The sequence below is a fragment of the Dromiciops gliroides genome, chromosome 2 (assembly GCF_019393635.1).
Source record: "Dromiciops gliroides isolate mDroGli1 chromosome 2, mDroGli1.pri, whole genome shotgun sequence".
In the NCBI taxonomy this organism is placed as follows: Eukaryota; Metazoa; Chordata; class Mammalia; order Microbiotheria; family Microbiotheriidae; genus Dromiciops; species Dromiciops gliroides.
The window spans coordinates 24519346-24531694 of record NC_057862.1 but is presented as its reverse complement, the minus strand read 5'-3'; the positions used below and the strand labels follow the sequence as shown (position 1 = coordinate 24531694).

The following is a 12349-nucleotide window of genomic DNA, read 5'->3' as shown; positions in this document are numbered from 1 at the left end:
TAGACCTTTAGCTGTGAGCTTTATAAATGAATGGGAGATATAAAATAAATGTTCATGAGGAAACCCTCACAAGTTCACTACAGTAGAAGAAGCTCTATTGTCCTTTACCTGTCTCAGCTGATCCTTCTGGTCCCTGGCATGAATATCAGAATGAGGAGCATTTTATTACTGTTGGAAATAGAGGTAACGTGTATTCTGCATCATAGTTATCATATGTACTTCTTGTTTCATTGCTCAGGGTAAGAGATGCAAATAAAAGTCCCTCCCCCGCCCCCCATCCCACTCACACCAAGGAAGATTCCAACAGTTGCTAGATTTTAATTGGATGGAATTTAGCTCAGTCACTATAGAGAGCCAGCTTTAATATGCTACTCATTTGAAAACCCCTACATAAGGGTCTGAAGTTTGGATATTGAAAATCAGTCCTAGGAAAGGACTCCTTTTAGGCCCAGACTGATCCGTCAGCAGTCAGATCTATCCTTGTGTGCCAGGCGACTGGGCCATCCAAGCACCGCAGTCTTTGGGGAGATTTGTCAAGTTAAGCTTCAGGTGGCGTTTTATCTGAACTTTCAGGAAACCAGAATCCGAGCAATGGACAAAGATCCCAAGAAAAGAGCGAATCGCTTCTTCGTGATCAACCTTGTGGCTGGGAAGGCAGTCACAGAGACATTCGCAGCCGATAGTCTGAAAGAGCTTCATGACTGGATGGATGCTTTCAGGCAGCATTTTTTTGACCTCAGTAAGTAGACATTTGTGATTTTCTAGGAGCATCATTGTGTGTAAAACTAATGCTAAGGGGCACATGGAGCACCAGGGTTGGGGGGCGGGGCATCAGGAAGATCAGAGTGATTCACTGTGGGACTCGAGGCAAGTCTCAGTCTGCCTCATTGTCCTCATTTGCAAAATAGGAATAATAGTACTACTAGTATTAGTAGTACTAATAATAATCATAATATTATATAATATTAACAACACTAACTCACAGTATTGTTGTGAGGATCAAATTAAAGTGCTTTGCACATAGTAGGTACTTACTAAATGCTTATTCCTCCCCCTCCTTTTTCTTAAGATACATTTACAGCAATTTCCCCAGAAATCCTAAGCTCTTTCCCTCTTTCAATCAGTAAGCCAGTGAAGGATCATTTGTCACCTACTGTGTGGCATGCACTTGTGCTAGACACTGAGGACACCAATGGGAAGAGGCACTTGCATCCCAATAAGGAAGGCTACATCTGAATAAATCCATATATGTAAAATATGTACAAAATAAATGAGGTAAATATTTCCTCTGCCAAGGAAAACCAGAAAGGCTTCATGGGGAAGATAGGGGTTGAAGAGAGTTTAGAAGGAAACAAGGGAATTCTAAGAGGCAGAGCTGTGGTGGAATGGTAACCGACATGGATCACAGCCTGTACAAAGATGTGGAGGTGAGAGATAAGGCATCATATCTGAGGAACAGTTTTAAAGGGGGGGGCAGTTTGGATGTACTGTGGATAATGTATTTAAAAGGTTGGGGGCAGATTGTGCAGGGCTATGAAAGCTAACCAGAGGAGCTGATATTTAATTCTAGAGACAGAGGGCGCTATTGAAGTGTGTTATGGAGTAAGAATGATCTGGTAAAATCCATACTTTAGGGAAATTAATTTGTTAGCTGTTTGAAGGATGGACTGGAGAGGGAGAGACTTGAGACAGGAAAATGAATCGAATGAGCAAGAGGGGATGAGAACCTGAGTGAGGAATGATGGTCATGTGAGTAGAGAGGAGGGGTCATCTCGGAGAGATACTGTGGAGGTAGAAATGCCAACATTTAGTGATAGACTGAATATGTGGGAAGGATGAGAGGTCAAGTATAATGCCAGTCTGGGTAATGAAAAGGATGAATGGTACCCTTGCCATCACATAGGGAACTTCTGGATGGGGAGAGTTGATAATGAAAGAGAATGAGTTCATTGGTGGACATGTTGTGTTTGAGATGCCTATGGGCATCCAGTCTGAAATAGGCAGAGCTCAGGGGAGAGACTAGGCTAGGTTTGGGACGCATCTGCATAGAGGTGGTGAGACTTACATCTACAGGAGCTGACAAAGTCTCCAAGAGGATAGAGAGAGAATAGATGAGGACCCAGCACAGTCTTAGGGCACACCCAGAGTTAAAGTGTGTTGTGTGGAAGGAGGCTTAGAAGGAGAAACCAAACACACGAGTAGAGAACCAAAAAGCAGCATCACAAACCAAGAAAATCAGTATCTGGGAGCTTGAGGTTGGTCAGTAGAACAAAGAGCTGGAAGGAAGTTGAGAAGGCTACGGATGGAGAAGCTATGAAGAGATCATCGGTAATTTTCAAGAGAATTGTTTGATTTGAGTGATGAGGTGGGAAGCAAGATCGCGAAAGGCTCAAAAGTGAGAGAAAAGCAGAAGCAATGGTGTAGACATCTATTTCGAAGAGCTTGGCTGTGAAAAAATGGAGAGGTAGTATGGTCGCTCAAGTCTTGAAGGTTTTTTCAACTGGGGAGACTGACATGTCTATAGACAACAAGGAAGGAACCAATGGAAAGAGTGCTTGGGGGCAGCTAGGTGGCGCAGTGGATAGAGCACCAGCCCTGGATTCAGGAGGACCTGAGTTCAAATCTGGCCTCAGACACTTGACACTTATTACACGTACTAGCTGTGTGACCCAGGGCAAGTCACTTAACCCTTATTGCCCTGCAAAAAAAAGAAAAGAAAATGAAAAGGTGCTTGAAGATGAAAGAAAAGGAGAAGAGATAATGGGGACACTGAAGAAAGGGAGAGGAAGGGATCAAGGCCACATGTAGTGGGGTTGGCCTTGTTGAAAAGTCACCATCCTGTGGCTAAGAATCTGAGAATAGTGTTATGAGATTCAAGCAAACAAGATATAACATATTATAATGTCTAAGAATAAAGATCAAAGAGTTATTTTTATAATGTATCATCTTTGATCCTTTTACCTCCCTACACTCCCCAATTACTAAAGAATTGCTGGTGTGATAGATAAGGTTACCTACATAATTTGTTGTTGTTGTTGTTGTTGTTAAGCTATGAACTCACCTTCTTTTAAAGGGAAATCAATTTTGTATGTGTGAGGCAATTGGGGTTAAGTGACTTGCCCAGGGTCACACAGCTAGTAAATGTCAAGTCTCTGAGGCCAGATCTAAACTCAGGTATTCCTGAATCCAGGGCCAGTGCTTTATTCACTGTGCCACCTAGCTGCCCCAGGGAAATCAATTCTCTTTGGCCATGGAAGCCCATGAAATGATGACAACTGAATATAAATGAGCCTTCTATGCTACTGGCTTCCACTTGGGTAGTGATGGCAACCAATTTCAGAAAAGGAGAAAGAAGTTGTAATAATCACAGGGTTTGAGACCAACATTAACTCTACTTAGTAATCCAAATTGGTGTTTCTACTTTGACCAGTGAACATACATATGAATGGAGCAGCCGAATCCTAGCAAAATTGACATATATTAACAAGGACATTGCAGCTTAGTGGAAAGGTTTCTCAGAGGTCCTTCTTAGAATGACAAATAAAGGTGTTGCAATTGGAGAAGCAGCTATCTTGTCTTGCAAGGGGCAGGACAAGCATTTTCAAAAAAAAAAAAAACCCAACATGAAAATAATGGCCACTTTTGTGCCAAAATATGCTGTAGAGGATGAGGACACAAAAATCCTTCCAAGAATTTAAGACTTTCTAAATTAAATCAACATCTGCTTAATATCCAATGACTCCATTGCAAAGAAGGACATAGGGAAGGACCGTGAAAAATATACTGGGATACATAGCTCAGGAATCAACAGCAAATGGGGCAAAAACCATGTAGACCACATCAAAGTTTTACACACGTCTGTGTATCAGGCATTGTGTGTATCAGGCACCAAACAAAATCACAAAAACCAATATCGATTGTATCTTAACACATGATCACCATTGTCTGAATTGTTTCCGATTGTGTTCAGTTACTCTGAGTGAGATCTTCCTCACTCAGGAAGGTTATACCATCCATATGGGAAAAAACAAATGGATGAAAAATGCTTATTGACAGGTGGTCGATTTCTCCCCTCTCCCCCCTGAAAAGAGGCTGATTCAAAATAGGCTATAATGGAAGGTAAAGGCATTTCAACAGACAGTCCCCTGTTAGAATACAGAGGAGGAGACTCCTGGGCAAAGCTGGGGGAAGGGCCGGGCAGTTTGGCTGGAATACAGAGAAGGAGAGTGTTGAGAACTAGAGATGGCTGGCTTCAAGCACTGTGTCATTTCCCAAACACAACGCAGTCGGCTCTATTCCTCCTGGGCCAGAGAGAGACTGAAGGTTTTCTGTGTTGTCCTAGAGCCAGCCGAGCGCAGCTAGGTGGCACCATAGTTCACAGAGTGCTGGGCCTGGAATCATCTTCCCTAGTTCAAATCCAGCCTCAGACACTTAAGAACTATGTGATCCTGGCCAAGTCACTTAACCTTGTTTGCCTCAGTTTCCTCATATGTACAATAAGCTGGAGAAGGAAATGGCAAACCACTCTGTCTTTGCCAAGAAAACCCAAGTGGGGGCACGAAGAGTAGGATGTGGTGAAACAATTGAACAACATAGACAACAGAGGCAGGTGGGAGCCTCTGGGGGCTGTCAGGGGCAAGGGGGTGAGTGGGACCATGACCCGGCCAGGCAGAGCCATCAGGGAGACTGTTTGAGCAACTGTGTCTGGAATGGATATAGTTCTTCCTTCCTAGTGGCCACCACGTCCCCTCCCCTTTGGCCGGCACTGGTCCACATATCAGCCATGTAAGTGATGATCAACTATATGACTGGAGACTCCTGTTCACTCTGCAGAACAGAGCCCGCTCCTGCATGAGCTCAGCATTTGTATTTAATGTTTCTTAAGGGAGATTTGGTTTGGTTGTTAAGATGCAGCCACCCACAGCCATATGCACCAATTTTATTTCCTTGCCAGAATATCAGTGTTCAGTTGTGAAAATTCGGCCAGCCAACATTTCACCTCAATTCACGCTCCTCTGACTTGAGCAGAATTTGCTGTTGTGAGGGGTACAGTGGGGAAGGTGGTATTATGTTCCAATTTCCAACAAGATTAGTATCTTTTACAAAATTCAGCCAGCAGTTTAACAATGAAACTCCTTCAGCTAATCGGGTGCAGTAAAAACGCTGCACTTCAGAATTTGTCGAGAAAGGCAGCAGAGACATCCTGCTTGGCTTGTCCACAATCTGTTTCATTATTTTCTCATTAGACTAGAGGTTGATTTGCAGGGGGGGGAGCAGCTAGCTTTTATGTCTTTATTTAAAAGAAGGGGAAAGTACTGGGCCTGAGATCCCCAGAGATTTAAACTTGGCTTAGAGCATTCTTGAAGGTTTATCCTCGGAATTTTATTCCTTTCATAAATTGCTGTCTTGCTTGTTTCCATATCTTTACCATATACCATACTTAACAGGCGGTAATAAAACACGCTGAAAGGTGGGTTTTTTTTTTTATTTTCCTTATTTACTTGAGGCGAATGGATTGAAAAGTTGTAACTGTATTAATTAACCTGCTAGTATTTTAGAGCCAAACTCAGAAAACTGCAGATAACTTGACTGAAAATGAGATGTCTTTCATTTCTTAAAGCCAGGAAAACCAGTCAGACTGGATCATGAGCGAGGATATTGAGAACATAATAAAATGCAGGGAACTGTAGGCCATAAATCAGTCTTTAAAAGTTCCATGCATTTGTACTATGGTTGCTCATGTGGAGGACATTAAACATTGTGCCCCGGGATGACCGAATGTTTTTATCTTGGGTAATTAATTAATAGCAAGTGTGGTGATGAGCACTGATGTTCTCTGTGCATAGTAGGTCTTCAATAAGTACTGGAAAGAAGAGACGAACGAATGTATGTTACTGGAGCCAAGGGAACTCAATCCGAGGGTTAGATTTTAAAATAAAACTTTTGAAAGAACAGTTAATCTTTCCCAAGCTCTTTAAATTTAACTTTCTCCAAGATTAGATTTTTTCAGATTCCAATGCCTACTCATTTTAAAATGTCTCTCCTAAAACAAATTTGCTCAAGTTAGAAATAGATTGTGTGATATCTCTCCAATCTTTTATTAATAACTGGTTTCACTTAAAGAAAAGAGAATGATTTTCCAACATCATATGGTTGTCAAAAGAATGATAATCATCTTAGCTAATGGAACAATTGTTTGTTAGATTGACAATTCTCATTTCTTAGTTACATTTTCCCAAATTAAAATCATGCCTCAAAACTACCCATTTGTTGTTGTTTTTTTTCACATTTTCAGCTTTCAGGTAATTTCATCTCAGACAATTTTTGCTTTTGATTCTGTCTTAAACACTGACTGCTTTTATTCATTATGTAAATGAACATCTCCATATTTTAACCATGAGTGAGAATCACAAAGTGGTGGCTACTATCCTTTTAGTAAGGAAGTAAAACATTTACTATCCCAAGGTCCTAACATAATATCTGCATAAGGAACTTTTTGTTTTATAGGAAAAATATTTTTAAATTTTCTTAATGTTGTCATTACATCAAGATTTGGGTTTTTCAACTAACAGTAAGGAGAGTTATGGGCTTTATTCAAGTTTATTTAAAGGTGATGTTTTTCAGGTTTACTCACAAATCAAATTAAATTTACTGGCATCTCTTAAAAATAAAATATATGGATTTGCATTTATATTTTATGCTAGTCTGTCTTTTCTTTCTCAGGCCAATGGAAGCATTGTTGTGAAGAACTTATGAAAATTGAGATTATGTCACCACGGAAACCACCTTTGTTCTTGACAAAAGAGGCGACCTCAGTCTACCATGATATGAGTAAGTGGGATTTGTCTCTTCCAAGCTGCAGGGTAACAAAAACAACATTGTCTGTATTCAAACAGCTTGTTCTATTGACATTAAAATGCTGAATTTTTTAGGGGCCGTCAGAATGAATGAAAAAAGACTATGATTACATCCTAAGGAGTTCATGTTTAATATATGAATTAATACAAAATTAATGAATACACATTTTTCATAGCTTGAATGCTTAAGATCAAACACAATTTTAAGGCTTCAGTGTGAATAAAGGTACAGGGGAAATAAACATTAACTGAGTAGCTGATGAAAATTTTGAAAATGAAAGCTTACAATATTCCAAATTACAGTCATGTACTGTAATTTTTTCTCTTTTATTAAATTCATTTTTAAGTGGTTTGGGAAAATGAATATTAATGAATGGAAAGCTTTCATCTCTGGCCAAAGAAAATGGCAATGTTTGGTACTTGGAAAAGTTTGAAACTTCGAGTCTCATTGATATTCCAATCTCCCATATTTTGAAGGGTATTTAAGATCGAAGCTTTGTGAGTTTGCAGCCATATTGTGAATAGATAGAAAATCACAACCACCTTCTGTTTTAATCTGTCATTGTCCCCATATATCCAAACTCACACTCCTCAAGCCTAGCAGAATGTTTGAAAATGCTACGTTTTGTTTAAGAATAAATAAATATTCAACTAGCTATTGATACTCTGGACACTTTCTTTACTTACCAAAGAAGGGAGATAGATGTGAATGGAATGGAGAGGCCTCACTCTGTGTCTCTGGCCTTTTCCCTCTGGCAAAGATATTTTATTCTAGAGGCCAAATGTTTATTCAGTTACAACAGTGAAATTTTGTGATGTAGACCACTGTGAAAATGGAAACGTTACCCTCACTCTGAAGGGAGCTGAAGTTTTTCTACCTAGAGTCGTTCATATATATGTATATAAATCTACAAATGTGTTTGTATATGTTACATACATACACACATATAATATCTAAATACTGTATTATGTGCACACTTGTGTGCATTCATTCCACAATGCCCATGCATATACACACATACACGTGTACTACATACACATGTACACATACATACATACATACATTGAGAATGAGATAGAGACTTCCAGATTGGAGAAAAAACTTCAGGAGCAGTTTGGGGCATACCATCCCAGAGCAGTGTTCTCTAACCATGAATAGGAGCACTTCTGACCGGATGCTTCCAGAAGAATTGTATTGATTAAGAAATATAGAATCGGGGCAGCTAGATGGCGCAGTGGATAGAGTACCGGCCCTGGAGTCAGGAGTACCTGAGTTCAAATCCAGCCTCAGACACTTAACACTATCTGTGTGACCCTGGGCAAGTCACTTAACCCCAATTGCCTCACTAAAAAAAAAAAAAAAAGAAATATAGAATCGAGGCAGCTAGGTGGCACAGTGGATAAAGCACCAGCCCTGGATTCAGGATTCAAGTGTCTGAGTTCAAATCCGGCCTCAGACACTTGACACTAGCTGTATGACCCTGGGCAAATCACTTAACCCTCATTGCCCCACCCCACCCCCTAGAAAAGAAGAAGAAGAAATATAGAATCATTACATTTTAGACTTTGAGCTGAAAGGTCCCATAGAGTACATCTTATCCAAACGCATCAATTTTAGAAATGAGAAAGCAGGGGCTCAGAGTTGTCTGGTAACATAAATGGAATTGTTTTATTTTTTACTTTTTAAACTGGATTATCTTTTGTCATAAACATCCTAAAATGATTTAGATTTGTCTAAAGCATTGGTCTAAGATTCTTACTAGCTCTTAAAGTTAGGAAAGGAATAGTCAACCTCTATTGAAAAATTATGGTAACTTTGGAATTGGATCACCAGCTTTTTCCCCTCTTCAAATCATTATAGGCATTGATTCCCCAGCGAAACTTGAGAGTTTAACTGATATCATAAAGAAGAAAATTGAAGATACTAATGGGCAGTTCCTCATCGGTCAGAAGCAAGCATCGCCCCCGTGGGGTGCATTCTTTGACGGAACGCATCAAATAGTCTTCCAGAAACATGTTGAGGTGTCTCCAACAAACGAACAGTTAAACCCTAATGATGGAAAGCGGAAGAAAAGGCGAGCACCTCTGCCCCCTTCAGATAAGCCGCCATATAGCTTGAAGAGCCAGGCGAAGGAAGACCGGGTGGACAAGGAGAACGTCTGGGAAGAGACGAGCTTCGTGTCTCGGACTTCCTCTTTGGATCCGCCTGTTATCCAAACCAACGGCTGCACCTCATCCACTTCTTCCCAGTGGAGATAATAGTTTAATTTGTAATGAGCTCTTGGCCCCTTCAGGTACGAAACCAGATGTAGAGGCCAACCCTGTACCTACTCCAGGACAGAAATCCGTCAAAGACATTCTCGATCACAATCCCAAATGAAACTCTTGATGAATACATGGCTTAGCAAAAGCCAGTGTTGGTTGCTATTTGCCATTGAGGCTTGTTGCTTCAGAGGCATTGAGATGTGTTGCTACTTAATGACTGTGGTAACTATTCATATTACTATGGATGGTGATTTGCATCAATGATTTGTAATATTAATTAGAGGAGAAAACACCTTTTTTAAAGGGGGGAGACATATTTATTTTCTATGTCTAATTGTTTCCATGTAGTTTCCACAACAGAATTGAATGAGTCAGATTCTAAATGTAGTCTTAGAGTCTGGAAGAGTTAACTTGCACCCAACTCAACACCAGGGTGTAAACTTTGCCCCCAGGGAAAACAGAGCTGAAAAATTGGGGGTTGTTGGGGAGAGAATCTCTACTTATGTTATTAAGTATGTGTCATATATTCATCCTGTGAATTTTAATGGGAATCAAAGTTTGTTTTAATTCATATTTCAAAAGTTTTATTCAAACCACAAATTGCCGAATCCACCCAAGAAAGTTTCTTTAATATTCTGGAATTCTCATCTGACATTTCACTGGCTCCAATTCAGTATTAGTCACCACTTTATAGACTTGACCTTTTAAATTCTTGGGATAAATTCTGGAATCATATTGAATTCTTCATCTTTAAAAGGAATTTTTAATGCACTATTTAAAATTGTTTCCTTGATGAGCCCCGTAGCTGTTTTACCATTAATCCCTGAAAGTCAAATATATTCCAGTTTTGGCCTACAGAAATTATACATGACAACATGTTCTATGCATTATTGAATAAGAAATCCACTTTTCTATAGCCAGTGCTAATTTCCTATTGTGTAACACTGGATTTTCAAACTTTGGTTTGTAATTGAGTGCTTGGCCAACATTTTAACATTTAATTAGCAGTTGTGTTCAAAGCAGATGGCAGATTAGGAATTCTCAGAAAAGTTGAATATGGTATTAATTTTCCATATTTAACACAGATAAATAGCATTTGTATTAAACCTGATCTTCCTTTCTTAGTTAAAGGTTTATAATGTGTTGTCTCTGTTATCTACCTAAAGTCAGATTCTTACAACAGTGACATAATTTCCATAGGTGGTAATTTCCATAGCAACTAATCATGGTGACAGAAATGGGATTATGAATTCAAGGAGAGGAATAAACAGCAGGAACAGATGAACACCTTAAAGGAACAAAAAAACCCTTTTCTTGTTACAATGTTCCTTGTAAGCAAGAACAGAGGGTTGTTTCTTAAAAAATCTAATCCAAATTTCCAAACAAAGCATTTTCCATAAGGTGTCAGTAGCAACACTAACCATCTCAAATCTTACTGAATTCTAAATGTTGTTGGAAGGAGGAAATAAAAATACAAGGATTAAATTACTGCCCTGTTCTCTAATCTCTGGGGATCTTTTTAAAGCTATTAAAAGCTCCAAATCTTGGATCAGGGCTGCATTATTACAATGCAAAGTAAGTGCTGGGCCAAAATGGTCTCTGTTAATTTAATTGGAGCCTTTATTTTTTATTTTTTTATTTTTTTGCCTCAAAATATCTATTGCCATAAATGTAATTTTATGGGTAGAATATGTGTGTGCCTATATGCTTAACTGTATAGGTGAACATGTAAAATGATGCCACTTTGTCCGGTATCAGGACTTACATGCACTTTTTTGCGTGGCCAAGATATATATAAAGAATGAGAGAGAATTCCCCAACCACTGGAGAACAAGGAGAGACAAGATCCTCGATGAGAAGCCAACCCCGAATGCTTGGCTAGTGTAATTTATGGAAGATTCTGCCTATGAAATCCTAGGAATAAAACTAACTTCCTTTCTCCAGTCAAAGAAATTTATATTAATTGCAGTTTTGATTGCCCTTTTAACAAATGACATTGAAAGTCTAAAAGGGAAATACCAGCATTGAAATGTAAAATAATTCTTTTTTTAAAATAGGGCTGTTTTAGATAGTATTTTGTGTCATCTGTTTCTACTTAATTGTATATCTAGACTATGCCGGAGGCAAAATGGCTTGTGTCACTGGGATCGGCCATTCCCTTTCATAGTTGGCACCACTTTATGTCTAACCTCTCTTGAAACTTTTGAATTCCATCCTTCTCATTTCTCATGTAAATTACGGCAGGGAGGGATTTTAGTTTGATGTGAGTTAAAAGTTCCTGGCTACAAAAATAATTTACACACCAGTCATACCTTTCCTCAGTGGGTGACTTTGAAGGTCTTAGAGATAGATGTCTCCATTATTTCTCTGACATTGGACATGGATGACCCTGGAGCACTGTACAGTCCTCCCGATGACCTCTCTGTTACTGATGGGCTGATACCAAGAAGAACATAGGTTCTCTTTATTGTAAATTTTTTATTTTATGGTATTCAACTAACAAACATCATTTCTCTCTCTCCCTCAACTCCCCTTCTGTGAAAGAGAGAAAGAACTTTTAAGAAATATACACATTCAAACAAAGTATGTCCTGTATTGGTCATATCCAAAAACGTCTCATGCTACATCTTGAATCATAACTTCTGTTGTAAATAATGTGAACAATAATAATTCTCATTTGTATAGCACTTTAAGGTCTGCAAAGTGATTATAGATTATAAATAGAGGTAGATGGATTATAAATAGCATACAAAGGAAAATCTACATTGATGCTAATTTAATAGAAATGTAGGTGAATTGAATGACCATTAAGCAGAATATCCAACATCTGATGCAATAAAGACTTAGTCTAGAGTAATCTGATCCTGCTTGTGAGCCCCAAGTTAATTGTTTGCCCTTTAGATTTTCTCTGACTCTGAGTATCTCCAGTATCATTTGTGCACTGAAGGAAATAACTTATTATTGTTGCCATAATGTCTGGAAAGATTTAAATGGCCTCAAAAAAACCCCCAACAAAACAACCCTAACACTAAGCTGTTTCTTCTCTTGCTATTGGTAAGATCTGGGCCCTGTTCCTTGCAGTTTATTAGATTAAGTAGTGCAAGGGCATGGAGTGTAGTAAAAAGTATTTTACATTGCACATTTTTCCATTATGTTCTGGTATAGACAACTACATAATTACCATTAGGGTATCTGTTGGCTCTAAAAGAAAATCTAGGATAAATTAA

The 12349-nt window shown here is 38.9% G+C and overlaps 1 protein-coding gene across 1 annotated transcript in view; it reads left to right on the top strand.

Moving 5' to 3' along the window:
• Positions 1-11830, top strand: part of RTKN2 (rhotekin 2) — an 88877-nt gene extending 77047 nt beyond the window's left edge. Inside the window, 4 exon segments of the mRNA XM_043983979.1 lie at positions 574-739; positions 6724-6831; positions 8719-9064; positions 9066-11830. Coding sequence (XP_043839914.1) covers positions 574-739; positions 6724-6831; positions 8719-9064; positions 9066-9237 — 792 coding nt within the window. The 3' untranslated portion in view covers positions 9238-11830.
• The last annotated feature ends 519 nt before the right edge of the window (positions 11831-12349 follow it).